The sequence below is a fragment of the Tachysurus vachellii genome, chromosome 2 (genome assembly GCF_030014155.1).
Source record: "Tachysurus vachellii isolate PV-2020 chromosome 2, HZAU_Pvac_v1, whole genome shotgun sequence".
In the NCBI taxonomy this organism is placed as follows: Eukaryota; Metazoa; Chordata; class Actinopteri; order Siluriformes; family Bagridae; genus Tachysurus; species Tachysurus vachellii.
In genome coordinates this window covers 28,418,493-28,445,992 of record NC_083461.1, presented here as the reverse complement: position 1 = coordinate 28,445,992, position 27,500 = coordinate 28,418,493, and the positions used below count along the sequence as shown (strand labels likewise).

The following is a 27,500-nucleotide window of genomic DNA, read 5'->3' as shown; positions in this document are numbered from 1 at the left end:
TCATGATTTTGTGAAAATTGCCAATGTAAACCGTTTTGTGTGTATATTGTCTTGTCTGATATTCACACCGTGCGTATTTTGTGTGTTGTGTAGTTACAGAATAAGGCAGATTTCCACGAGGAGTTTCTGCGCTGCCTAAAATACGCACTGATCGTGTACACCAGAGAGCCAGCAGTGGAAAGTGTCATTGACTTTGTGGTGAAGTTTTCCACCAGCTTCGAGACGCCCGTCGGCGAGGAGGAAGAAGACGAAGAAGAGGAGGATACATTTCTGAACTTCTTGTTCAACTTTCTGTTGGAGGTAATCTACAGCAGAGGATGCAGTAATGCAATAATTCTGGGAATATGGTTGAAACTCTGACACAAATATTGTCTGTCACAGTGTCACGGGGTGAGCAGCCACGCTGTGCGGTTCCGGGTCTGTCAGCTGGTGAACAAGCTGCTGGGCAGTCTGAGTGAGAACGCACAGATCGACGATGGGCTGTGTGAACGGATCCACGAGGCCATGTTGATCCGTGTCACAGATAAATACCCCAATGTCAGGATACAGGCCACGCTCGCCATGGCCCGCCTGCAGGATCCTGAGAACCCTGATTGTCCCACCATCAAAGGTACACACACCGTTCCAGCCATTACTGATCTATCACTCAGTTTGAGTTGCTTTGGAGTACTTTGTTAGTGATGTAGTTTCTATTCAATTAATGTGAAATTGGATAAGCCGATATATAAGGGAGCTTTACTGTCAGGAATAAGGGACTAGCTCCTAATTTGTGTGTGTTTACAGCCTACATGCTGCTGCTAGAGAACGACTCAAACCCTGAGGTGAGGAGAGCCGTCCTGTCCTGCATTGCACCCTCCGCCCTCACGCTCCCCAAAATCTACAGACGTACCCGAGATGTTAAAGAAAAAGTCCGCAAACTGGCTTATCAGGTAAACACAGTGTATACAGCATGGACAAAATGGTTCGAAGAACAAATAATCACGAGTGATGATGATATAAAGTTTTATATGATGATTATTTAAAAAAATTAAGGTATTACACAAAGTCGGAAGGCTGGATTACATGATAATACATAGAATATGTTTAATTTTACATGTGTGTTTGTGTCAGGTACTTGCTGAAAAGGTGCATCTCAGAGCTTTATCCATTGCTCAGAGAGTCAGTCTGCTGCAACAAGGACTCAACGACTCTGCAGGTTGGTGTTGTGTGTGTGTGTGTGTGTGTGTGTGGTGTGTGTGTACATCAGTACGGCTAGAGAATAGATAGTCATGGACATTTCACAAGATTGTTTGCATAAGATATTTTACTTTAGCAGTAGGTTTTAAATTTGTGTGTTAAGCTTCAGTGAAGGAAGTGGTGAAGCAGACGCTCCTTCCCTCCTGGCTCCGTTTCCTTCAGGGAGACGTGCTGCAGTTGCTACACAGACTGGACGTTGAGAACTGCGCCGACACCGCAGTGTCCGCACTGCACGCCCACTTCTCAATGGTAACGACCCCCGAGGAACTTCTGAACGCAGCGAAACTAAACGACAGGTGAAGAGGAGGATGCTGTTCAGTGAACATTGCAGTGCTTTAGCATAATGTTTGTTTCTGATTTTAGCACCCTTTGTATACCATTGCATTAAGTGTGTGTGTGTTTGTAGAAAGCTGATCCCATTAGATGCCCTGACTTGTGAGAATGTCCTGTATTGGCGCGCACTTTGTGAGTTTGTGAAAAGTAAAGGAGATGAGGGGGAGGAGCTTCTCGACAAACTCTTACCCGAGCCTGCTCTGTTTGCTGAATACCTGTACAGGTAAATACACAGAGCGCTGTACTTCAGTATGTACTGCACTTTCCTGTTTAAACACACCTCACAAGGGTGATAATGGATTGTACATGTGCTACACACACACACCACAAACGGTAAACTTGTGCCGTTATGTGTGTTTCCGTTCTTTGTGTGTAGTTATATGAAGACCCTTCCAGCCATGTGTGAAGATCACAGAGCTGATATGACTCAGCTGGAGTCTGTGATGATGAAGGAGTTCATCACACAGCAACTCATCCAGCTAGTGGACTGCTTGGACACTGCAGAGGAGGGAGGAAGGTAATGTACCTGCTGTACACATGATATTACCAAGAATCAGCTCTCGATCTAAAAGATTACATCCATGTGTATCGTATATTACAGTAAGTCCGCACTACTAAGAACGACATTTTGATTACGAATTATTTCAACTCCAGAGATGCCAGAAGTCAGTAAATTTGAAAAAAGTTTAAGGAAAGACTTTTAACTGGATAATACTCAATTTCCTACAGTACGATCAAGGTTCAGGTTCAAGTCGTCTTTATGACCAAACTACAAACATTTCCCTTTATCTGTTTTTCTTCTTGTTTCCTTGCCAGAAAACGTGTGCTCGCAGTTCTGAAGGAGATGCTGGGGCTGCCGAACACCCCCTTCTCTCTGGTCAGCCAGCTGGTGCAGAGACTCATGAGAATTATCCACGACGATCAGCAGTGCATCGCGACGGTATGTTCGTGTGTGCCGACAAACGGTCGGGCCGAATAAATCCTTACCCTTTCATTTCACTCTTCTGATTATTTCAGACGAGTTTAAACTGAACAAACGCGTCTGGTGTCCATGACCATCAGGTAGCCGAGATCATCTCCGACGTCAGGGAGCCGATCGTGCCTGTCACTCAAACCGAGGACGAGAACGAAAAGCGCAAGAGACAAGTCAGGGTGAGTTTTTTACACAAATGATCCACTGTACTCTACTCCAACACACTGCTGATTAGCTTGCTGGTGCCTGCTCTAGAGATTACAGATTTCCTCTCATATATCCATCTTTCAGCTCAAAATGTCTTTCTAGTATTGTCTTTTTGCTTAAAACCTTTGTTTCTAGTACATTCTGTTATTTCTCACCCAAATACTGTCTGTATATAGCTGGCAGAGGTGAAGGTGTGCATTATGGAGTGTAAGCAACAGCTGGAAGACTGCATCAGCGCTCAGGACTTCAGCCGTGCTGCTGAGTTGAAGAACTCCATCACCGAGCTGGAAGATCTGAAGAACCAGTTAGCGCAGGAGAACACGCACACCGAACCTGCTAAAGAGCAGCACGTAGAAAAGGTACACACCTCATTTATTAGCACTGTACACACTTTATAATGCAGTAGCTTCATAACGTACGCTGTTAATTATCACAACGTTAAATTAAGTTTCGCTTCAGCATGTTTAGCTTTGTGACATTTAATTTTCATTACTAAATCTAAGCTAGTGTTATTAAAGTGTTTGCTTGTGTGTGTGTGGCCAGTTCTTGGTTTCAGGTCTAGAACTCTCCAATATTTCAACTGTAAACTTTATCAAGGTAAATCGGATGTAGGTCCAATTACGAGCAACGATGTATATTTTTATAAAGCAATAATTAAGCTTCTTCATAGCTAACCCAATAAGCTGCTTCCTAGCTGGAAATGATCTCTATGCCAACAGGAACGGGATCAAATCTGAATCATTTGAAGCTCTCTGAAGCCTCTAAAAAAATTCCATCCCAAGCAAAAAATCAGCTTGATTACGCTGGAGCTGACTGCATGCTAAAGCCTGTGCCAACTGTCAGAATGTAACCATGCAATGAAAGCTTTGAGGCTAGCTAGCTACGTTAATCATCTACTTCCTGGCTTTCAGTGGTGTGTGTGTGTGTGTGTGTGTGTGTGTGTGTGTGTGTGTGTGTTAGAATGATCCAGAGACATTGCTGAAGTGTCTGACGATGTGTGCCGAAGCACTGAAACAGATGAACATCACCCGGGGAATCTGTCCCACCCTCAACGGCCTCCTAGATTCGCTGGTAAACACACCTGCATTCACACACTAACAACTGGCAACACACAAGAGGTGTGTTTTTAATCTTGTAATAAAAAGTTGTCCATGCTGTAGGTGTTGCCGTGTGTGTCTAACGCAAACTCCGCAGTGAGGAACATGGCTGTAGTGTGTTTGGGCACTGCGGCTCTGCACAGCAAAGACCTCGCCAAGACACACCTGGTGCTTCTGCTACAGGTAAAACACACACTAGTTCAAATGTTTCAGGCAGAGGTATATACATATATATACGTACATTCATACATGTGTGCGCACCTTTACAGTTGAAAATCTGAAAGCCAAACCTGTGTGTGTGTTTATAGATCACCCAGCTGGACGAGCCTAAGATCAGGATCAGCGCTCTCAGAGCTGTTGTTGATCAGCTGCTCTTAAACGGTCTAGACATCCTCCGTGATAGACCCGCCTCCCAGCAAGCGCAAACCACTGATTGGCCAGATGGCAGTGAAGGACAAACCGATCATCCAGTTGAAGAGGAGGATAATCTTATACAGAGTATTCTGAAGCTGTTGGCTGAGTTCTTGGACAGTGAGGTGTGTGTGTGTGTGTGTTTTTTTTTAATCACTCATCTTAATTAGCGTATTTTCATAAACCATGTTCTCAAAAACGCACCTAGTGAACAAGCTAGCAGTGTCATTTATATCCACCGAGCACTACAACCACAAGTGGCTTCTGTAAGGCTTCAGTCAAATACGTTGTGTTTAGATCTGTGAGCTGCGCACAGAGACGGTAGAGTGTGTGTGTAAGCTGCTGTACTGTGGCAGGATGGTGAGCGTGAAGCTGCTCACTCGCCTCATTTTGCTCTGGTACAACCCACTGACTGAAGAGGACCAGAGACTGAGACACTGCATTGGAGTGTTCCTGCAGCTCTACACGCACTCACACAGGTACACACACACACTCATGATAATACTGGCTGGCAATCATGAGGAACTTTTTAGAAGTCTTCACCTGCTTGTAAATGATTTGGAAGTTGTTCAGATGTTGTTGTTTAATTTCAGCTCTGGTCTCTGTGGTTTCCTGGAGACAAAACAAAAATGTTCCCAATAGTCTATTCAGAAAATTTAACACAAGCTTCGTAAAATACTGTACGCTATTCGTCCCTCAGGACTCATCAGGAGTGTGTAGAGGAGAGCTTCATCCCCACCGTGCGGACGTTATTCAATGCTCCAGCCACGTCTCCGCTCTCCGAGATTGACGCCAATAACGTTGCCGAGCTCTTCATAGAGCTCACCCGCTCCAGCGCTCAAATTCAAGTACACACACTTTCATCACTACCACCATAAGCTTGATCCATACAGAGAGGGTTGTGTTACAGGACTGTGGTTGAGCACGTTCTCTTCTCTTCCGGTTTCAGGGCGTGAGCGTGCACGACTCTCTGGCCGTGCGAGTGTGTAACGAGATTCTGCGAGACACTTCTGCTCCTGAGGTGCGTCTGTACTGCAAAACCCTCGGCTCTTTAGCCATCAGCACCGATCCGGGACCCACTAACGACGAGCTGCAGCAGCTCCTCACCACCATCCTGCAGGTAACACTCACTCTACACACTGCAACTAGTAAAGTCTAGAGAAAAACAAACACAAACGCACTGCAGAATCTTCATTCCACATTACAAGCCACGACTCTTCACCAGGAAATCTTATGATGTCCAACACAAATTGCCAACATTTTCTCCTGATCTTTGGGTTTAAATAAAGGAATTGAGAACAGACAGTAAAGTTGGTAGAACATACTAAAGCTATGGTGATGTTACTATTGGGATTTCTGCTATATAGGAGTCTGGATTGGCTTTTAAAGGTTTGCTCACAAACTGTCAGCAATACAAGACTTTTAAATAAGAATAAATGTTGTTAATAAAATCAAATGAACGCATTAATACATAAAGAGCTATATTACTATTATAAATAAATATAAGCTAATGTATGTAAAATATGTCACTATTTAAAAATGATTTCTAAAATGCAATAAAAGTAATAGTCATCATAAAGATGTATAAAATAAACTTAAAATGGGACAGAAATGTTCAGAGTCCGTACCTGGAAGTCTGCAGTGCATCAGAGATCTTCTGCAAAAAGCCATTTTGCTCCACACCGATTCAGAACTGTGGCATATCTCAAAGCTGAGTGAGAGAAAGTCTGAATATTTCTCACTGTAACATTCTACAGTGCTTTATTTTAGCAACACAATATTCAACAGATGATTATAGATATAGTGTAAGCAGGCTAGCCTTGTCATCTGCATATTTAATGTAAAGTGTGTGTGGTGGGAGCTTAGGGGGAGGGGGGCCTGTATGAAAGAAATGAACCTAAACAGCCGCTAACTATGTCAAGGCTATTGGTGTATACATTGAACATTTGTTACCATGGAAACAACTAATTTCCGAGTCCAAAAATGGCTTTTTGAGTGGGTTTTCTGGGGCGTCTCATAAATACTGTAATTCCTACATACAGTACACAACACACAGACCAAAAAAATGGTTTCACATGCACAGGATAAATTTCTCCTAGCGTGTGCAATTGCACAAAGCACAGATTTTTTTCCTGCTTCTATAGAAGCCTTTTTATCACGTTTGTACTTGGGTTTCTGTGTGCATGTGCGTGTGGGTGTGTAGGAGGTGAAGGATAAGCACTGCATTAAAGCCTTGGAGAAAGTGCTTGCTCGTCTTAAAGGAGATCAGTGTGTTCGAGGTGCACACACTCAGGACACAGTGCTGAATGCTCAGGATGAAAACGCCAGCGGTATACACACACACTTGTGACCCTTTGTAACACGGAGTGTGTCATGGTCACACTTTGACATCCATCACCCCAATCTTACCTTTATACCTCTTTCTATTGTGTAATTACAATATACTTAATTACAGAACTTGTCAATGGAGACGACTGCAAACCCACACGACCCAGAAGAGGTGTGTTAATAAGCCCGTTTCTCATATTTTTTATCACATTCTTCCTCATGTACTTCATGTATCTCCATGTGCTTGTGCAGGTCAGAAGAAAACCACGACAGCCAGGAGTGTAAAAAAAACATCTAAAGTGAAGGAGTCTTCTGATGAAAGGTGGGATTAATTTGCTTTCTCTCTGTCTCTCTCTCACTCACACACACATGTATATCCTTACATGTATTCTGGTATCTAACTGTACATTTATGTGCAGCGATGAGGAGAATGTTCCAGAAAACACAGAGGCTCCGACGGCGCGTCCAAGTCGGCGCGCTAAAAAAGCAGCTCTGGATAAAACCAAGCAGGATCTGACGGCACTGATGAATTATGAGGCCAGTGCGTAGGTCAGGGTCAGTCTAAACATCTTCAAACACACCTAATCTCAGTTACGTTTAAGAGAAGACGTCTACGATCGATATTTATCCAATGCTGAACCACTGAGGTGACTGAGCACCTATCACCAACAAATGATGTTGATTCTCAACACTCTTCAGTGTGTGCGTTTAACATTAATATGCGTGAGGGGAAATGACCTCCATATAAGCCGTTATCACTCAAATTTTCATCACTTATTAATACAGCTATCGTAATGATTCATAATGACACCAATATGACCTAGTCTGCTCATAAGGCTTGCTTGCTGTGTTTTTCTCCTACACTGCTCTATAGTGTTCATTCTTCTCTATTATTCATCATCTCTGCAGTGCGTAACGTCTCCCGTTTTCCATGTTCAAGTTTTGACCTTTATGGAGAGAGACAGAGCTAAAGCGCTTGTTATAATATCAGCAAAACTCACTCGGCATGCAAAACCCGAGGAAATTGTTCTTTTAATGTTTTATTTTCAAATGTTTACCCCAATAAATAATTTTCTCATCATTCCCCACCTTGGTTTTATTTTTAAAAAAAAATCCAGGCATTTTTTTTTTTAAAGAAGCACCTTTTATTGGTCTAGTGACAGGACATTCTGTTACTTGTTCAAATCACATTAGAAAAGATAAAGTGTGTATATTTATATCTCTGTACAGTGTTTAGCACCATGTGGATACTTTCAGCTCTCACTGTAACTAATGCTCTTCTAAAAAAAAAACCAAACAAATAACAACAAACTCCAAAACGATATTTTTACGAGAACACCAACACAACCGTACAGCTACAAAGAAGGAAATCCCACCGCTGTTTTAACGCTCACAGACCGACGCATAAGCCATAAAAACACACTCGCACATTTATTTAAAGGCGTTTAACACACACTAGTGCACTAAAAGAGGACAGAGGAGATAAACTAGTGCAGTTCATAAAGATCAAAGGGATCCCTCTGCTTTTAAACGATGAACTCGGACAGATTTACAGGATCAAGTCGTTTCATCTATGAGTGAGAACGGCCTTTGAGAAACGGAATACCGATTTCTGATCATCTTCTGTGTTCTTCGGAGAATACAAAAGCACAAGCAAGCAGAACTTTTGTACCGTATTGCTCCTGAAATTTGGGCGAAACTCTAAGAACGGTTTTGCATTGTTTACTCATATCTGCCTCATCCTCAATATTGTTAGATTAAAAAATGTAACTCTATAACAACAAGGAACAACATATTAAAAGATTACTGACAGAATTCAACAACCGACGTTTTCTCAGTGCGGAGAAATTCCTGTCTGGAAATAAGACGACCATACAGAGGCAGTGGATAGATTAAGTGGTGAAACCCTGGTGTACTTTAAACGTAGGTGTGAGCATATAGTTATAATGCTGAGAAAATGGAGAACTGAAAGTACTTTTAACATTCCAAACTTTAGCATTTTTAGCAGTAAAACCGAGGTGGTAGAAGCCGTGCACACAAAAAAACTTCAATATGGGATGGAAAAGTTTGGACCTATTCTAATTTCAGACTCGCATGACAATGTTTAAGTTTTTATTAGCAGTGTTTACATTTTTCCATATGGACTTTAACTTTTGTATGCGCAATCCTCGAGATTAATTAAAATTTAATTTCGACAGGATGCATGTACTTCCACCCACAGGATATGCTGCCTGCCTTGAAATCTGAAATTCAGAGGCACCGTGACAGACTGATGGACAGACTCGCCACTGCGGCGCCGTTTCCGTGTGCGTACGTGTACGTTTGTATGTATATAAAAAGATGAAGGTAACGTTTAGCTACTTGTCGTGCAGCACCAAATGCATGTATTAATGCTTAAAGAGTCTAACACACACACAGACACAAAAGATCACTGGTATATTTTGTCATCAGAATCCAACATGACTCAATGATATATATATATATATATATATACCGAATATATATTTAAGCATGTACTGATGATCACTTGTACAATATATCAAATACAGAGAGTATAAAACTTTATTGGTGAAGATGCATCAGCTGCTTCAATTCTGTATTTTTCCACAATTATGTTAAAGCTCCCCAATCCAATCTGAGCTTATTAGTGTTCAGACAAAGAATCTAATCTAATCATGACTCAACCGAAGATTTGACATGTTCCCTGAAAATCAGATTCAAATAATTTTGAGCTCAGTGATTCACATCGTTGCACAACGTTCGCACACCATGGAACAGTTGTTGCTTTGGATCTTTGACGATCCTCCCTCTGCATTTCACTCTTAGCAGGCAGCATGTTTGGGGAAAAAAATAAAGTTTCTTCTATTCAGAAAGCAGCACAAGGTGGTCTAAGGGCCCTTATTATTTTTGAGGGTGTGCTTTTGTCAAAGAATAAAGCCTGAAGGACATGGAACTGGAAAACCATGCTTACAATCAAATTTTCTATAATAAAATTAAAGGTAAGTGCAATATGAAAATTAAATATCGTTTCGTTCTGAAAGATTGCTCAATGCAGATTTCTTTCTGAGAGTGCAGTTTATTAAATTTTAAACTGTTTTAAAATGATAAACAGAATGAATAGTGAGATGGCTCGAACTCGTTTCCATATGTTTATAGATCATATTGAGTGCACTCGCTCCTAAACAAACATTATAAACACAACCAAAAAAAAATAAAAAAATTCCAACACAGCATCTCATGTAAAGAGAAAATGAAATAATGCAGTAAAATAGTGCAAGTTTCATAAAGTCGGTTGCTACATGATGCTTCCCAGGTTTTGTATGTGTGTCGTAACACTTGTTTCCCTGGGTCATCGTTTTCAAAGGCACCATGTGAGGGAGTGTGTGAGGGTGCAACGTTGCTATCTGGCCGGACCTGTGAAACAGAGACGTCACGTGTAACACAGAAAGACACACAGACACAGGGTTTCACAGGAAAATGATTATAGGAATGAATGTATGGAGTGTTATGGAGTAGAGTCAAAGTTGTGATCCAGTGGTATGGTATAAAGTCAGGGTTGTGATCCAGTGGTGTTATGGTGTAAAGTCAGGGTTGTGATCCAGTGGTGTAATGGAGTAGAGTCAGGGTTGTGATCCAGTGGTGTTATGGTGTAAAGTTAGGGTTGTGATCCAGTGGTGTTATGGTGTAAAGTCAGGGTTGTGATCCAGTGGTGTAATGGAGTAGAGTCAGGGTTGTGATCCAGTGGTGTTATGGTGTAAAGTCATGGTTGTGATCCAATGGTGTAAAGTTAGGGTTGTGATCCAGTGGTGTTATGGTGTAAAATCAGGGTTGTGATCCAGTGGTGTTATGGAGTAGAGTCAGGGTTGTGATGCAGTGGTGTAATGGAGAAGAGTCAGGGATGTGATCCATTGGTGTAATGGTGTAAAGTCAGGGATGTGATCCAGTGGTGTTATGCTGTAGAGTCAGTGGAGTGAACCAGTGAGGTAACAGTGTAGAGTCAAATGAATCATCAATTTAATGGTATAGTCAGTGAAATGAAGCAGTAGTTAAAAGGGGCAGAGTCGATGGAATCAACCAATGGTGTAATGGGGCAGGGTCAAAGGAATGAACCAGTGGTTTGGTTTCAAATCAACATGGGTGTGATGTGTAATGGACTGGTCAGGATGTAAATATGTGATACCATATAGTAAAGTGAAAATTAAGTTAACCGTCATGTGGGGTACAAAACACTCACCGAGTATAAAGTCGGACCACTTGGCTGCCATCACTCCTCTGCTGCTGCGTTGCTGTTTAGGTGATGGGGGTGACACACTTGTGCAGGAGTGTCTGCGCTTCCTATTTACCTTACTCTGTTGCCGTGTGGATGTGCCCAAGTTACTTGTCTTCTCCAGTTTAATGCTCTTTCTGACCCCTTGCTCCCGATTTTGTACTGAACCATTTCCAGCCGGTGATACGCTGAACCTCACCGAACAGTCGTTAGACTCCTCAGACATTGACCGTGTGTTAGCAGAATTGAGCTTCCTTAGAAACACTTTGCACTCCCTCAGTGTGTGTGCACTCCAGGCATTAGCAGTGATCTGCTTTTGCTGAGTTGATGTCCTGTGAGACTCTGTCTGCAGTGTGTTCAGTAGACAGTGTTCAGACACACTCATAGGCTGAATTCCACTATCCACCTGCTCGTTAAGGCTTTTAAAGTCCACGTCTGTATTCTTGGTCCTGGATTTAAATCGCGATCTTGCTCGATCGAGCGCTGTTTTATAAAGGTGCCACGTACCATTTTGCTGTAATTTTTCAGTATTGTTCAGTGTTGTATTCAAAACATGTTGCTTGGTCAAACAGTTTTGTGTGCCAGTGACTTTTGCTTGTGTTCGCAAGAGCTTTGATGGACTTTTAGGGACAACTGTAGCAAATTTCTTAATGCATTTCCTAAGCCGCTCTGCCTGCGGACTCGAGCAAACATTTGGCCTATCATTCGCCTGGGCCGAGCTGTACTGGAAAACCTCACACGGATTTCGGTTGTTGGCCTTCTTTGTGATGGCGAGAGACTGAGTCTCAGTCGTCTGCATGAACCAGGAGCAAAGCGTTTCCATACTGCAATCTCTCTCAAACAGCATCCTCACTGCAGACGAACCTGAAGCAGTGAATACATCTGATGCGTCTGCAGATGAACCTAAAGCAGTGAATACATCTGATGTGTCTGCAGATGAACTTGAAGTAGTGAATACATCTGATGTGTCTGAAACCCATGTCTCTTTCATCACCCTGAGTCGCCTGTTCATCTCTTCCTTTAAGGTCTCAGGTGATGCTGACGTTGGCCACCATTGCAGATTTGCGTCAAAGAGGGACTCAACTGATGCTGCTGAGAAATGGACAGCATTCTGTGGAGAAGTGTTTGGCCTGGTCATAGTGTCATTAGCATCTTTAGGTTTATGCTGTTGTGCGTCCTGCTGTGCGTCATCAGATTTGTGCAGCAACAGTTTGCGTGATCTGGGTGTTGGTGTGTTAGGGCGTGATATAGCGACACAGTGCAGCAGATGGACGGAAGGTCTTCTTTCTCTGACTGAGTGTCTAATAGAGGCTTGCTCTTCCTCAGTGATTGTCTCCTGCTCTTTATTTGATTCCAGGTCAGTAAGCAGTGCCCTTTGATGTTTTGCTGGTTCTCTCACATCTCGCTTAATGTGGATTTTGCGCTGCTGTGGCGAAACCGTGGTAACAGTAACAGAAATCCCTGAGATTTTGACTTTAGCTGGTCGTCCTGGTCTTCTCGTCCCTGCACTGTCACTCTGCTTTGTACACACGATTGAATGCATGAGACTTTTCCTGTCCTCCACAGGCATTACTAAGCTAAACTGATCTTTATTCATACTGACTTGTGCCTGTGTGAAATGTGCAGGCTCGTCAGCATTGCTGCTTTGTGTTGAAGCTCTACTGCCTTTGCTTTGTTCTGTATGAATTTGTCCCTCACTTACCATCCTCCATGCTTTCCGCCTTCCATAAGTAATAGTGATCTTCAGGTTTTTATTATTATCTTCCTCGCTTGGTGCATCTTCTGCTCTTTGCTTTTCGTTGTCCTCCCTGGGAGCCTCATTTATGTCCACTGGTTTGCATTTCCTTGGTCGTCCGATTGGACGCTTCACTGCTTTCTCCATTGGAGATTTCAACTTTTTGGGCCGTCCAGGACGCCTCTTAATAGTTGGTTCAGCCTCATTAATGCTGTTTATGCAGTCCCTCAGACCCTCTGTGTTAGCAAACTCTTCTCTAGAGAGTTTTTCACTGCACTCGTTGCTCATTTTCTGAACAGTTTCATCCGTTGTCTGCTCTTGGAGTGCATTACGTACCCATGATGCCTCCACACACGGATCGAACGATTCTTCATCACTGTGTGTTTGTGCAGCTCTGAGTGTGTACTTAACACCATCTTCATCTTTAATAGTCGACACCAGCATTAGTTTTATGGGACTGGCATATTTAAGGTCATCAGCGTCATCTGAGTCCGTGACTGTTGAGTCAGTTACGACAGGACTTAGGGATCGTGTGACTTCTTCAGAGCCGAGTGTCTTTACTCTTAGTTGAAGTTCGGCATGAGACTCTGCACTTGTCTCAGGCTTACAGGCTTTTCTGTCGTTAGGTGAAACAGGTGGAGTTTTTAGTTGTCCTATCACAGCACTAGGTGGGGATTCAGTCATGCCAGTGCCTTGTGTGGGAGTGCTGTTATTTTTGACAGAGCGACAAGCAGCATAAAACATCTTCCGTGGCTCAGTGACATACGACGACAAGTGTTGAGGACGGACAATATTCCGCCGCGACCTCACAGTGCCACAAGCCTCGGATTTCTCTGGGCTCTGATTGTGCAAGCTGGGTATTTCTGGGCTCTGAGTGTGTGAGCTGGTAGTGTCTGAGTTATAAGTGTGCAAGCTGGGTGTGTCTGGGCTCTGAGTGTATGAGATGGTCGAGTCTGGGCTGTAATTGTGCGAGCTGGGTGTTCCTGGGCTCTGAGCATCAGTGATGGTGGTGTCTGGGCTTTGAGTATGCAAGATGGGTGTGTCTGTGGTCTGAGCTTGTAAAATGGGCATGTCTGGGGTCTGAACATGCGATATAGGCATGTCTGGGCTCTGAGCATGTGAGATGGGTGTGTTTGTGTTCTGACCACATAAGACTGGCGTGTCTGGATTCTGAGTGTACGACATAGGTATATCAGGGTGTTGAACATTTGAAATGGGCGCGTCTGAGTGCTGAGCATTTGAGATTGGCGTGTCTGAGCTTTGAGCGTTTGAGATGGGCGTGCCTGGGCTTTGAGGGAGTGAAATGGATATGTCCATGCTCTGGGAGTTTGATATGGGCATGTCTGTGATCTGAGAATGTGAGATGGGTGTGTCCAGGTTTTGAGGCATGTCCAGGCTTTGGGAACATGAGATAAATATGGGCATGTCTGGGCTCTGAGTTTGTGGAGTGAGTTTGTTCAGGCTCTGAGTGTGTGTGTCTGGGCTCTGAGTGCGTGAGATGGGCATGTCTGGACTCTGAGCATGTGAGATGGGCGTGTCTGGGCTCTGAGTGTGTAAGTTGAGCATGTCTGGGCTCTGAGTGTGTAAGTTGAGCATGTCTGGGCTCTGAGTGTGTAAGTTGAGTGTGCCCGGAAACTGAGCTTGTGAGATGGGCGTGTCTGGGCATTGAGCATGTGAGATGGGCGTGTCTGGGCATTGAGCATGTGAGATGGGCGTGTCTGGGTATTGAGCATGTGAGATGGGCGTGTCTGGGTGCTGAGTGTGAGAGATGGGCGTGTCCATGCTTTGAGCATGTGGGCTCTCAGTGAGTGGGACGGGTGTGTCTGGGCTCTGAGTGTGTGGGATCGGCGTGTCCGGGTGCTGAGCATGTGAGATGGGCGTGTCCGAGCTTTGAGCGTGTGAGATGGGTGTGTCTGGGCTCTGAGTGTGTGGGATGGGCGTTTCTGGGTTTTGACCATGTGAGATCAGCGTGTCTGGGTGCTGAGTGTGTAAGATGGGCATGTCCAGGCTTTGAGCATGTGAGATGGGTGAACCTGGTATCTTGTTGTATGTGCCATGGGTAATCAGTTGTGTCTTCCGCTTCTTCTTCCTAGAAATGTCGGGTTCAAGTCGTGCAAGGTCACGTTTGATCTGTAGGCTCTGCCTGCGTGTTGCGGCTTGGTCATGTGACCTGCTGATGGCCTGCATCACTTCTTGTCGCCTCTGAGAGCGCGTTTGTGGGGTACGTTTCTCAGAGGCGAGGTGTTGCTCAAAGAGCTCCTTCAGATTGTAGTCTTTCTCACTACTGCTGTGTAAGACGGTGGTGATAATCTCAGTCAGGTGTGTGTCATCACAAGTTTTCACACTGTCACCACTGTCACTCCATTCTCGCTCCGACACCCCCATCAGTGTGTCGGTGAACTTGTCCATTAAGTCTATAATGTGTTCAGGCTTGGCTTGCATCTCGGGCATCCGTGTTTGATCGGTATGTGTGTTGTGAGGCAGGAGAGGTGGAGGCTGTGTATTCAGGGTGTGTGTGTTCAACATGGGCATGTCCGGATCACCACTGCTTTCGGTGTCCTGTGGTTTCGGGGACAGCGGAGGAGGAGACAGCGGGGGAGGGGATGGACTGTGGCAGCCCGAGTGTGTGTTGCTACCTGTATATGCAACTTGTGTGATGTCACAGGTGTGTGTGTGCTGGCACACCAGTGCCCGAGAGCAAGCGCAGCAGCCGGCACAGCCGAGCCTGATGCTCCGACAGGAGGAGCCACTACAACTCTTCATACATAGACACACAGAACTTACTGCACACACCCCAAGTCTGCATGAGCACACATACCCGTTTGATACACAGCTATTCAACACACTCATCAATTCATCGGCGTGACAGCAGTGACCACCATGCTTGCTCCTCAGAGTCCCGACTGTCCCATGCACGTCTCTTTGCGTTGCCACCGGAACATCCTCGTCCTTCGGCAGGAACGACGTCATTTCCTGCAGGATGTGCAACAGTATGACTCTGTGGTGTGCACAAAGTGATTTCATGACTTCCTCCAGCGCCGTACCTCTCTGCTCATGTCCTTCTTCCCTCTCCTTTGTCTTGCTCTCTCCCTCCTTTGTCACCAAACAGCTACAGGTAAATGAGGGACACATCATTACTCATCACTCAGACTGGGCAGCAAGAGTTTCTTTTTATTTTCTCCACGTTCACATTACAGTAGCACAAATCCAACAAATCTGCTTGAATCACACACTATATTTATTATATTTCGCTTTATTTTCTATTTATATTCCCTTGCAGCATTAAGGTAACTCTAGCTGTATTAAACCAGCCTTGTCGTCAGACCTTACGCACGTTAGAAGCAAATATATAACCTTAAACTTGTAAGCAAGATATAGAAGACATAAACGGGGGCCACGGGCTGCGGCGGTCTGTTTTTTCTGAACTCTCTAAAATGGAGGAAGTGCTAATTATTAATCACCAGTGGCGTAGCCAGTAATGCACTTCAGGTTGTGCAGGTAGAATTTTGGAATCAATCAGATTTATTTAAAAGTCTTTTAAATAAATAAAACGTGAACGCTCACAGCTACCTCTGGATCAAGAACGATCAGGGGCATATCAATAATATTTTATAAGCTTTTATGAGTTTTAAAATGAAATAAAAAAAATAAATAAATAAAACTTGTTTGTACACTTAATTAGCTCATCATATTGTATTACAGCAGGTTAGCTAAGATCGTCAGAAGAACGTGAGACTGAACAAGATCATTAGTGTCCATTTGCACAGTGGTCTAGTTTGAGGATTTATGATTTATTTACAGTAGAAAGAATAGCTGACATTTTTACAGTTTAACTGTTCTGACTATTAAGTGAGCATTTAGTCACTTGTCATGTTCCATGAATCTTTCTCTAGCATGAAGGAGAATCTAATGTTTAGGTTACATTACTGTGTGTGAATGAGTGTTTTTCTGTTATTCAGACACCGATTCATTTTCCTGCATTTATTTTGATCCCAGCGTTTCATATAATTTCATAAAATGATTACAATAACGCTTTATAATAACAGGGTTAAAACCAGAACACAAAAAAACACAACGTGAGGATTTGTGTAACGTCTATTCAGAAATTCTTCAACCTTTTATCTGTAAATCCGTTTTATTAACAACGTTAACGCTATCGTAAACATATTTTAATTTACTTCTGGAAACCTGCTAAAATATGCACATTTTCCTGACGACTGTATTCAGAAGAAGTCTTTCACATAGCCGTAGCAACGTAAACACAACTATGGGATCGGAAAAAAATCAAAATCCAGGCAGGAAAATATTCTGAATAATATCTGAATTCTATGTCACATCTGGCATTATATGTCCTTACACATACACACACACACTTCAGTGAGGAGACTACTTACATTTCAGACATGTTAATTAACCAGCACATAAAGATACACAAAGATTTTAATGCACTTTATTGTCATAGCATTTTTGAAAAGACTTTTTTTTTAAATGATTTCAAATCAAAGCGAGCATTACACATTAACATCAATATGAATTATTTATCAGCTTTATAAATTAAATGTTAAAGATTCGGGAGTGTTCAGTGGACTCGCTGAGCGAAAAGCCCTTCTCTGATTAATAATAATAATAATAATCATCACAATTAGAGAAATATAAATTTTTAAAGAGCTAGAATAAAAGCATGCAGAACACGGTTCACATTTAAAAACAATGAAGTGCTTCAACACAAATTCAAACACGCTAAAGCTCAACACAGTAAAGTCTTCTCCTGATTAACACAGAAATAATACACAAACATTTAAAGAGGAAAATCTGAATCAAATCGTAGTGCAGAAAAAAAAATAATAAAACGGTTACACCAACGCTGCCACACGTGGCGTTTTAAACATCAGATAATCATCCGACGTTTCATCGTCCGACTGCAGTTTCGCTTACGAGTACTAAACCCCGAGTCTTCAGTACATTTAATCTGTTTGTTGTTTACATGAAAACGCTGTGACGGATCACTGATCGCGACTGATATAGCAGGGCTCGAAATTAAAGTGACGGTATCAGCGACTCTCAGCTGCGGCGGATGCAGGTGAGAAACGACGCGTAGAACGCAGTGCTCCGTGTAACATGCTGCAGAACAGAAAACATCGGACGTGGCTGAATGAGTGGCGAAGCGGCGTGAAACGAACCCGATGGTGTTTAAGGAGTTAAATCCCGGTGGTTTCCAGACTAATCCCTAGTGCCTCTGCCTGCAGTCTATGTGTGATTAGTGCTGGAGTATTTTGACACGTTTCCCCTGAAAATTCACTCCAAGTGCGTTTTTACCGATTCCCCTGATTCAGCTCGTAATCGCAGGTCTGTTTATACGTCAAAGAATTCGTTCATCCGGAGCCAAGAGCACCGAGTGTTTTTGATGCACGGCGTGTCACGGCAGCTATTCTTGTGCGAGAAGAATCCATTCCTACGAAAACCCGGTTTTCTATATTAATAACCATAATACGTCTTTTCCTGACATCATCGGATCATAAACAGTAAGTGATGTGACGAGTAGTTCAAGTTTCGGTTTTCCGGAACACTTTCACATCCACAACGAAAACGCAAGCGTGAAATAAACTCTAAGACCCTCAGCGTCTGCATTGTTTACTCAGTCACGAGACCCATGTCAGAATATTTGTCTGTAATCGCACATGCACGTGTGGAAAAGCCCTGGAATATATTTTGGAAATGTTCTGATATAAAAGTTAATAATTCTCGGAAGAAAAAAAATGAAGAAAAAAAGAAACGGTTTCACTGCAGATAGAATAAATACAACATACAGTAAGAGTACTAATAACACTTCATTTCAGTCATCATGAGAAGTAGAGACGGAGTCTTGTGCTGTGGCCAGGAGACTTTTTTTTGTTTAGTTTTTTTTTTTTTTTTTTGCATTACAATTGGTTAACGCTTGGTTAATTTCAAGCCCTGAGTTTAAAAAAACCCCAAAAAACAACAAATAACCAAAACAAAACAAATGAAAAAAATATTAAATTGCAAAACCTTGAAATTAATTTAAAACACTATCTTAAAACTGAAACGTTTCCATTGCACTATTAAATTAATACACAAAACTGAAATTAAATAATTATTAAATTATTATACACACGCAAAAAAAAAAAAAAAAAAAAAAATGAAGCGGGCAGGTTTATTATTAACTCTGGTCTCTGTACTCTCTCACCCTGAGGATTTTACTTTTTATGGCTACATTAACCAAACTCAAGAATCAAATTTGGTTTCTTTACCTGAATTCGTCGTTTTACTGGAACGACATTTACATTAATGTGGTCCAAAAACAGAGAAAAATCAAAAACCATCGTCAACACGTTAAAAAGCCGAGTCAAAATATAAAAGAGGATATAAACATGAAATAAAGAGGATTTCAAAGCACAGACTGAAATAACATCTGATCATTCTGAAAAAAATCAGATTTAAGGACGCTGCAGATACTTCGTTTGGTTAAAGACGGCGATTAAAAAGCCTGATCTTAAATTATTAGTGCTTTTATATTATCGTTGACGCTCAGCACTGAATCGAATTTGGATTCATCCGAAGGAATTACGGGATTGCGAAGGACATGGAAGGAAAACCGGCGTCCTTTTCTCAGGCAGCCAATCACTGAGTGGAACCCGTGATAACGATATTATCACAATATTTATCCGTTGACGTCATATAACCGATTATCGGCACACCCCCGCTGATTAAACACCATGATTCAAATCAAGCATGTTTCAGATGGAGAGAAGTCAATTTACAGATTAAAAATCACAAATAAAAGATCATCTGTACTTAAATGAACGCAGTGCCCGTCTCGACGACATTAACACCCGTACGTAGTGTTAATACACACTTATAAAGCTGTTCGTTTTGAGATGAAGCGTTAATAACAGGCACCGATGTCATGACATTCAGTTTACATGGCGGAAACCGAGCGGCTTTCTTCATAAATAACGTAAACGCACTATTCTCACGAACACAAACACGAACACGTCATTAACAGCGCATTCCTGAATCACAAAATTCACATTTCATTTTTGCGGCTGCACTTTAAAACCGTTTAGCATTAAACACAGGTGTGTGTGTGTGTGTGTCTTTGTGTATGTAGCATGTGTAAAGTGCAACCGAATCTCGTCCCTCGAGCTTTTCACAACTTCAGTTAAAACTTGTAATAGAAAGAGTAAAAATGTTCATGCAGTGAACACACCACAGCCAAGTGTGTAAGTGTGTGTGTACAGTATGTTACAGTGTTAAATACATGAATGCTATCTTTGAGAATTAAATAACCGACAATAAAGACACGAGACATAAAAGCAGCGCTGCAGATTAGCCCTGAATAAAACACACACACACACACACGTACAGACACACACGCGCACACACGCACACTGTAAATGGTGTGTTACAGACGTCAGTACAGCAGCGTTGTGCGGAGTGAGGTCTCCCTGAACGGTTCATTTGGTTACAGCAGAAAATCACAATCACATCAACATGAACATGAAGATTAACTCAGCAGCGTTAATTACATGAGGTTAAAACTGGAGCATTTATCATCTCGGTGAGGTTTACTGCGGTGTTTATTCTCCCAGTGAGGGGGTTTACTGCATCGTAATGGATCTCTAGTGTTAATAATCTAAGTGCAGATTTGCAGCTAGTGACTACAGTGTTAACTACCCAAACAAGGTGTTTCCTTCAGTGTTAATTATCTAAGCCAGGACTCGTTTAATCATCTCTGTTAGTACTGATCCAGTGTTAATTATCTGAGTGAGATTTTTATCTTGATGTCAACTGTCCAACTGAAGCCTTTACTGCAGTGTTAATTATCTCTCGGAACTGACTTACTGCTTTGTCTCGCCCAGTGCAGTGTTAACTGTCTCTCTTAACAATGACCACAGTGTTAATTATGACATTGAGGTGTTTACTTCAGTGTTAATTATCTCAATGTGTTTTTTTTTACTGCAGTGTTAATTAGCTTTGTCTGTTTTTTTTACTGCAGCGCTGACTATCTGTCTGCGGTGTTAATTAATTAGCTTTGCTAACATTTTAACTGCATCGTTACTTTTTCCAGTGATTTTGCTGCGATTAACACTGTGTTAATTAACACATGTGAATGCCGTGCTGATCTCAGTACTACTTGTACTGCAGGCTTTCTATGGTGTTAATGAAGTGCTTATCTCAGTAAAGCCCTGTTGCTGTGTTGAGGTTTTATGGTGGTGTTAGTTGTCTGATCGAGGTTGTTTACGGAGGTTTTACAATCGTTAATTATCGACAATAACGAGATGTTAATTGTCAAGAGTGAGGTTTTTACGGTGGTGTTATTTTTTCCAGTGAGGTTTATAATGGGTGTTAATTATTCCAGCAATGTCTAACAATGATGTTAATAATCCCAGAGGTTTTACAGTGGTGTTAATTATCTGAACAATGTTTTGCAGAGGTGTTAATTGTTTGTATGAGCTTTAAGAGTGGTGTTAATATTCCCAGAGTGGATTTAGAGTGGTGTTAATGATCCCACTGAGGTTCAACAGAGTTTTTCAATGGTGTTAACGATCCTACCAATGTTTTTTGTATGTGGTGTTTGTATAGTGGTGTTAATTATCCCAGTTAAGCTCTACAGTATTGTTAGTTACTCCAGAGAGGCTTTACAGTGGTGTTAATGATCCAGGTCCATGTCTACAGTGGTGTTAATTATTCCAGTTGGAGTCTGCAGTGAAGCTAATTATCCACGTGAGGATTCTGTGGTGGTGTTAATTATGTGACTGTGTTTTTTTGGGGGGATAATAATGATCCCAGTATGATGTCACTGCAGTGTTAATTATCTCAGCTAGGTTTTTACGGCAGCAGTTGTTTTACTAATGAGGTTTTCTGGCGATGATCAGTGCTAAAATTAATATTAGCCTAATAAAAAAATTACACACACACCCACACGCGCACACAGAGCAATCCGGTTCACAACTAACAGTGTTAATTAAAAAAAAAACTTACGCCTAAATGATCGTTGGAAATAAAGGAATTAATGCAGCATCATTAACACAAACAGTGTCGCCTGCGTCTATCTAATCATAAATAATAACCTGCCTGTTCGATGCATCGCTACTGATGACATTGTCACTTATTATTCTAAATAAATTAACCGTGTTAATGATCACCAAATGTGATTCTCTCACACACAACACACACACCTGCCTAAACCGAGGGTGTCACACACACACACGATACACACTCCTCTTCCAAAACTGTCAGACACATGATACACACTCCTCCTGAAACTGAGTGTGTGTTAAACTGAACCCAGTCTACGCTTTTTTTAAAGTGTGTCGCACTAAACTGTGTGTTACACACAATTTGTCTATCCGCCCTAAACTGCGTCACTAAATTTGTGTTTAATGCAACACACACACAAAGGTGTTAAGTAAGACCTGAGTGTATTACCCTTCACTTAGTGTGCTATACAAAACTCTACTGAGGGTGTTACACTAATTTGTGTGTTACATTAAACTGTGTGTGTGTTATACTAATCTGTGTGTTACAATAAACTTCTAAAACTGTGTGTATGTTACATTAAACCATGGGTATAATAAGTTAAACTGTGTGTATGTCGCACTAACATCTGTGTGCGTGTGTGTGAGGGTTACAGTGAACAGCGTGTTATACTAAACTGTGTGTGTGTTACACAAGACCAGGTGTATGTTACACTAAACCATTTGTGTTGCACTAAAATGCTTGTGATACTAAACCGAGTCTTAACCAAATGTGTGAACTAAACTGAACGTGTTACACTAAACTGTGCGTGTTACATTAAAAAGGAGTGTTTCACCACCTTAAGTGTGTTACACTAAAGTAAGTGCATGTTACACTGGGTGCGTGTGTGTGTGTTTCGCTAAAAATATGATACGTTCCCCAAGTTTTCCTGAACAGCAGATACACACTGTGTTAAAAGAGCTTGTTTTTGGGGTAATAAATAATTTACACAATTAAATACAATCTCTGAGCGATTAACACCTATCACTGTGCAGGCGTTAACGTCATGTCAATAACAATTAGCAGATTAGCTTCCCTAAAAATTAGACCTGAATGAATCCTTCAGTTCCAACAGAACAGTGCTTTGCAATTTAAATAGAACAGTTTATATCTTACAGATCTGCACAGTGAAACCCTGAATAAAGGCGTGTGCGTGTGTGTGTGTGTGTGTGTAATGTGTAAAGAGTATGGAAATTCAAGTTTATGTCATTAGAGTTCCTGACGGTTTAGCTTGTACGAGGCGTTTGTTTGTATATGTCTGTTTGTGTATGTGTGAGTTAATGAGGTGTGTGTGTGTGTGTGTGTGTGCAGGCAGTAGTGAGGTTAATCGCAGTACTGAGGTTTAAAACCGTTTCGAGGCGTTCAGCGTTGTCCCTGAGGTTCCTGGTTCCGGTGGGCGGAGCTTCTTTTTAGGCGGAGTCTTCAGTGTCCCCATACGCTCCTTCACTTTGTACTCGAGCGTGCTGTGTGGCACGCCATACACACTTTGCGCCTTCGACACCGTCATCTTCCCACCCATCACCATGGCTATAGCCTCCTCCAGGATGTCATGGTCATACTGGCGGTAGCGCCCACGTTTCTTCCGCGGCTGTTTGTCCCGGCGCTCGCTCTCCTCCACACATTCGTCTGCGCTCACACTCCCACCTGCGCTCCGGGCACACACACACGGCGGGGGAACGTCCCCCTGCAGTGGGCGGGACTCGAGGGCGGAGCTACAGTCGCTGTGTTTGGGGAGGAGGATCTTGACACGATCTGAGGTCTTGCTGTTGAGGTAAACGGCGTCAACAAGGCCGCTGAGGTCAGAGGGCGGAGTCGTTACGCCCGGACGCACCTGAGGGATGCGGAGCAGCGCAGAGCCCCCTGCCGGAGTGTTACATGCGTCGCTGCGTTCTCTCAGCTCACACACCAGCCGATGAAGGAGTGATGCCGCTGCTGCACTCTCCGTTGACGGCTTACCGCGTTCTGACTGGTCAGACCGAGGTCGCGTCCAGGTTGTTGCCGTTTTGGTCTCACCTGTGTGCAGAGCGGTGCGGGACGGTGTCACTCCATTGTGGTTGGCGAGCGCAAGAGGCACAGCGCCGGAGTGTGTGTGATCCGTGTGGAGGCGTAGTGTGTTCTGAGGTATTCCGTATAATATGGCAGCTTTGTGAAGGTCCAGCGCACCGGAGCGAACATCCTTCACGGCTTTAGAGAGTAAACCATCAGCAAACTGAGTGCTGCGGCCCAGACGCTCATCTCTGATTGGTCTCCTGGTGGGTGGGAGGACGAGAAACGCACGAGTGAGCTGACGAACGACAGGAAGCACTCAGGGTCCACTCCTTTACCGCCTTGTCTTTGGTAACATCACTCGCTTCTTATTTATGTGTTTAACACACAGCCTCACTTTGAGATGTACAAAATGTGTGTAAAAATGTGTTTATGTGTGTATGTTTTGTCTGTCTGTGTGTGTGCGCGTATATGTGTGTGTGTGTGTGTATGTCTGTGTGTGAGTTTTGCTCCTTTTTATCTTTAGTCTGAAACTTATAACGAGTAAACGGAAATAAAGCGATAGGTTTTGGCTGTCCAGCCCTTTGAAGCCCTAACACACACACGTGACGTTACCGTCCAACAAGTGAGAAAAGAGTCAACCCTTCAGTGCAACACAACACTCTCTGAATTAACACACACCTGATAAACACACACTCAGTTTAAAGAGTTCAAAAATGTGCACAATATTAAAGACATAATTAGAGCACAAAGACAGTCACGCATACACACACACACACACAGTTGAACAACATCTATTAGTGTTAACTGACTTACCCTGATAGTCTTTGTTGCACAAGCGTGTTCAGAGACGGTGCGTTTTTCTTTGAGAGGTCGAGAACGCCGTCTGCTATAACAAGAAAACAACATCGTTAAGACACACAGGCTCCGATTTAATAAGATCCTAAACAACAAGAACTAATTTGTGCATGCTTTTAAAAAATCACACACAATTAGTGCAAATGCTGTAGGTGATTTATTGACATGCTGTTCAAAATAAGCCGTCTGTTTAAAACCCAGACAGTTTCAGTGTGTGTCATGTGTGTACCGGTCACCTTGTTGTGCACTCTGTGTGCTGCGACTGAGCGTCAGGTCCAGTGGTCCATCCGGCTCGGTTTGTGTGACGGCATTCTGGCTTTCGGTTGTTTGAATTTTATGCGCATATTCAACGGCGAACTGGCGAATCATCTTCCTCATCAACTCCTGCGCAGCCAACGGAATAATGGGGTCGCAGCTCTCAGGGAATTCTGGGTAATGTATTATGGTATAACCCATTAACAATATTTGGACACGAATTCTTAACAACAATTTATCACAACTGTAATCGTGCTTGATTCTCTGACACACCCTGGAGTTCAGGACTGTGAAGACCAAAACTTGAAATCTCACTCAATTAAGACGATGACAAACTAACACTCGTTTGTTTCATTAGCATCGTCTGAGATGTCCATTTCCTTCATCACTACGTGTGCCCATTCTATGCTGGGCAATGATCCAGTGCTAACCCAAAAACTACCAATACTTGGGATGTGTGTCCTGTAAATCTGGACTTGCCTCACAGTCATATAGTTTTAGCCTTAGCTTCTGATGTGGCACCACAAGTTCATCCATTACTAATTATATAAAAACTTCAGGCTTTGTCTGTTTCCAGCTCAGACCATGTTCCACGTCTGTTAGTGTCTGTTCTTAACCATGCCTGTACCTCTGCTCTGGTGCTCCAGCTCCTAGACCACTTGCTGTCATGCACCTTGCTTAGTTTCTTTCTTTAATCTTTAAGACTTTTGGCCTTGAATCTGCTTTATCTGGCCTTAAAGGCTTGATGTTTTGTCTTTCTCAGCTCCTGCTATGAATCCTTTTTCAGTGTTTTCCCCGTCTTTGATACCTGTCGAGTTGAGTCTTTCTCTGAATGTTATCATCTTGCTTTTTTCTACTCATCTGTAATTAGGAAAGGTCCTGGTTCTTCCATTGTGTCCTTCCTTGTTTTCAGTCATGGGCGATGGTCATTTGACCATCACAGCATGGCGACATTTTAAAAAAATTGCTAGTCTCGAGCCAAGACTCCGTAGCATCAAGGGCTAGTAAGGGATGTTATTATTTCATTGCCATGACAACTCAAGTTATTTTTATGTCTGCTATTAAAAAATATGAGTTGTCAAGCTCCAGTCGAGAAGAGTGAGAGCTGGCAGTCACTTTAAAGCTCAATCCCTACTGTGGCTGGAAATGGCCTCTAATGACCGGTTCTTGCCTTGAACATGTTCTGTACCGAGTGTTTCTGCATTTTTTTCTCCATTTTGAAGTTGTTGTTATTAAGATTAATCACAATCACCTTCCACAATGTTCCACATTCTGTCTCCCTTTCTAACAGACATAGATCTTATACTCAGACGAAAATTAATAAGAATTTGCTGAAATTCAGTCACACATTAAACTACATTGTTCTTCATCATTCCCTCTTCATCGTCTGTGCTTGAAATCTAGCAAGCAATAGTTCATCGTGAGGATCACATATCATAAAGCCTGAGCCTGAGACGTGTAAGTGTGTGTGTGTGTGTGGGAAAGTGTCCATTACCTTTCTTGTGTAAGACTGCATGCAGAAATTGGTCTGCTTGGCACTGGAGTGTGTCTGAGGTGTTGATGCCCTGAGGAGGGGTTTCGGCATGGGGGGGCGAGTCAGGCAAGCGGTCCTGTTCCAAGAACAAACAGAATATTCACTAAATTTATATTAATTAATTTTAATACAATAAAACAATTAACATCATCATCATCATAACATCATATATATATATATATATATATATATATATATATATATAAATAGATCTTTAGAGAATTAAGACTAAGACACTTTTATCAGTGTTTTTCAGAAAGATTTTTCAGTTAATTTGGATCACATTGTTCATCAGATCAGCATCAATGATAATACAGTAAATACACACTGAACACCATTGTTCTCAGAGAATTAACACTGTAACGTTTCCTACACACTTACACTGATTTTTTCGAGCTGTAAGTTACAGAAGGAGCAGTGCGCATCTGTCGACCAATCAGCAGTCGCTTCGGGCTCACAATCTGAGAAGCAAACACACACCCACAGAGACACACTCGCGAACGTTAAAAATAGCAAAGGCGAGACTCATCCCCTTAAGCAGAATAACAATTTGTTCGAAAACCACCGCTGCATTTCGGTAGCATGTTAGCGCCCTTGTCAATTGCAGGATTCTGCATAGATCACATAGGTCATTTGCAGCACAAGAGGAGGAGGGGAGGGGGTATCAGTAACGAGATCGTTCACCACTCAAACTCAAAAGTCTGACCGCTAACACGTTAGCTGGGGGGAGCAGAACGGCTCCAGCTTTTATGTACAGATACCAGAATCTAAGAAACGCATAATCAATAACGCTCTGGATTACACCGATAAACAGCATTTTTCAATATTTTTAACAGAAATGACATCAAGCTCCGGCAAAAAATTTACATTTTTTAAGTGCTCCTGAGCTCTAGAATCTCAATTCTTCATCAAACTACAATCATCATTTATCAGATTTAAAGCAGAGGAGAACCGGAAACTGAACCGTGAAGCAGACGAGGGCATTAAAAAGCAGACAAATTAGACCAACAGAGTTCTTTTTGTCTAATGCGGTTAGTACGTAGTATTAAATATATAAAGAATAACTCACTGACGAATATGCTGAGATCTTGCAACAGCCTTTGCCCATAGATTCCTTCCAGTATGCTCTCAAACCCTGTAACACACATATTATACACATATTATTATTATTATTATTACTATTATTAGATAGAAAAGATTTTTTTAAGTAAGAACTCTGTGCCAAGATGTTACCCAGCACC

At 42.4% G+C, this 27,500-nt stretch overlaps 2 protein-coding genes across 4 annotated transcripts in view; one reads left to right on the top strand and one right to left on the bottom strand.

The window, feature by feature from the left end:
• The window catches only part of ncapg (non-SMC condensin I complex, subunit G), an 8,330-nt gene extending 688 nt beyond the window's left edge, over positions 1-7,642 (top strand). The window contains exons 3-23 of one of the 2 annotated variants that reach the window (XM_060864158.1): positions 94-300; positions 382-610; positions 784-929; positions 1,111-1,195; positions 1,340-1,532; positions 1,643-1,792; positions 1,946-2,086; positions 2,386-2,509; positions 2,632-2,721; positions 2,926-3,108; positions 3,293-3,346; positions 3,710-3,820; positions 3,910-4,029; positions 4,155-4,382; positions 4,555-4,736; positions 4,958-5,105; positions 5,207-5,377; positions 6,461-6,587; positions 6,713-6,757; positions 6,838-6,907; positions 7,005-7,642. In XM_060864158.1, the coding sequence (XP_060720141.1) occupies positions 94-300; positions 382-610; positions 784-929; positions 1,111-1,195; positions 1,340-1,532; positions 1,643-1,792; positions 1,946-2,086; positions 2,386-2,509; positions 2,632-2,721; positions 2,926-3,108; positions 3,293-3,346; positions 3,710-3,820; positions 3,910-4,029; positions 4,155-4,382; positions 4,555-4,736; positions 4,958-5,105; positions 5,207-5,377; positions 6,461-6,587; positions 6,713-6,757; positions 6,838-6,907; positions 7,005-7,134 (2,934 nt within the window). In that variant the 3' untranslated portion in view covers positions 7,135-7,642. The remainder of the gene's footprint in view (positions 1-93; positions 301-381; positions 611-783; positions 930-1,110; positions 1,196-1,339; positions 1,533-1,642; positions 1,793-1,945; positions 2,087-2,385; positions 2,510-2,631; positions 2,722-2,925; positions 3,109-3,292; positions 3,347-3,709; positions 3,821-3,909; positions 4,030-4,154; positions 4,383-4,554; positions 4,737-4,957; positions 5,106-5,206; positions 5,378-6,460; positions 6,588-6,712; positions 6,758-6,837; positions 6,908-7,004) is intronic. The other variant, XM_060864159.1, reaches the window with a different exon arrangement.
• Positions 7,643-7,706: 64 nt separating this feature from the next.
• lcorl (ligand dependent nuclear receptor corepressor-like) overlaps positions 7,707-27,500 on the bottom strand; it is a 23,055-nt gene continuing 3,261 nt past the window's right edge. The window contains exons 2-8 of one of the 2 annotated variants that reach the window (XM_060864161.1): positions 27,329-27,394; positions 26,641-26,720; positions 26,221-26,335; positions 24,707-24,898; positions 24,429-24,501; positions 10,820-15,696; positions 7,707-9,999 (exon numbers count right to left, since the gene is read on the bottom strand). In XM_060864161.1, the coding sequence (XP_060720144.1) occupies positions 9,986-9,999; positions 10,820-15,696; positions 24,429-24,501; positions 24,707-24,898; positions 26,221-26,335; positions 26,641-26,720; positions 27,329-27,394 (5,417 nt within the window). In that variant the 3' untranslated portion in view covers positions 7,707-9,985. The remainder of the gene's footprint in view (positions 10,000-10,819; positions 15,697-24,428; positions 24,502-24,706; positions 24,899-26,220; positions 26,336-26,640; positions 26,721-27,328; positions 27,395-27,500) is intronic. The other variant, XM_060864162.1, reaches the window with a different exon arrangement.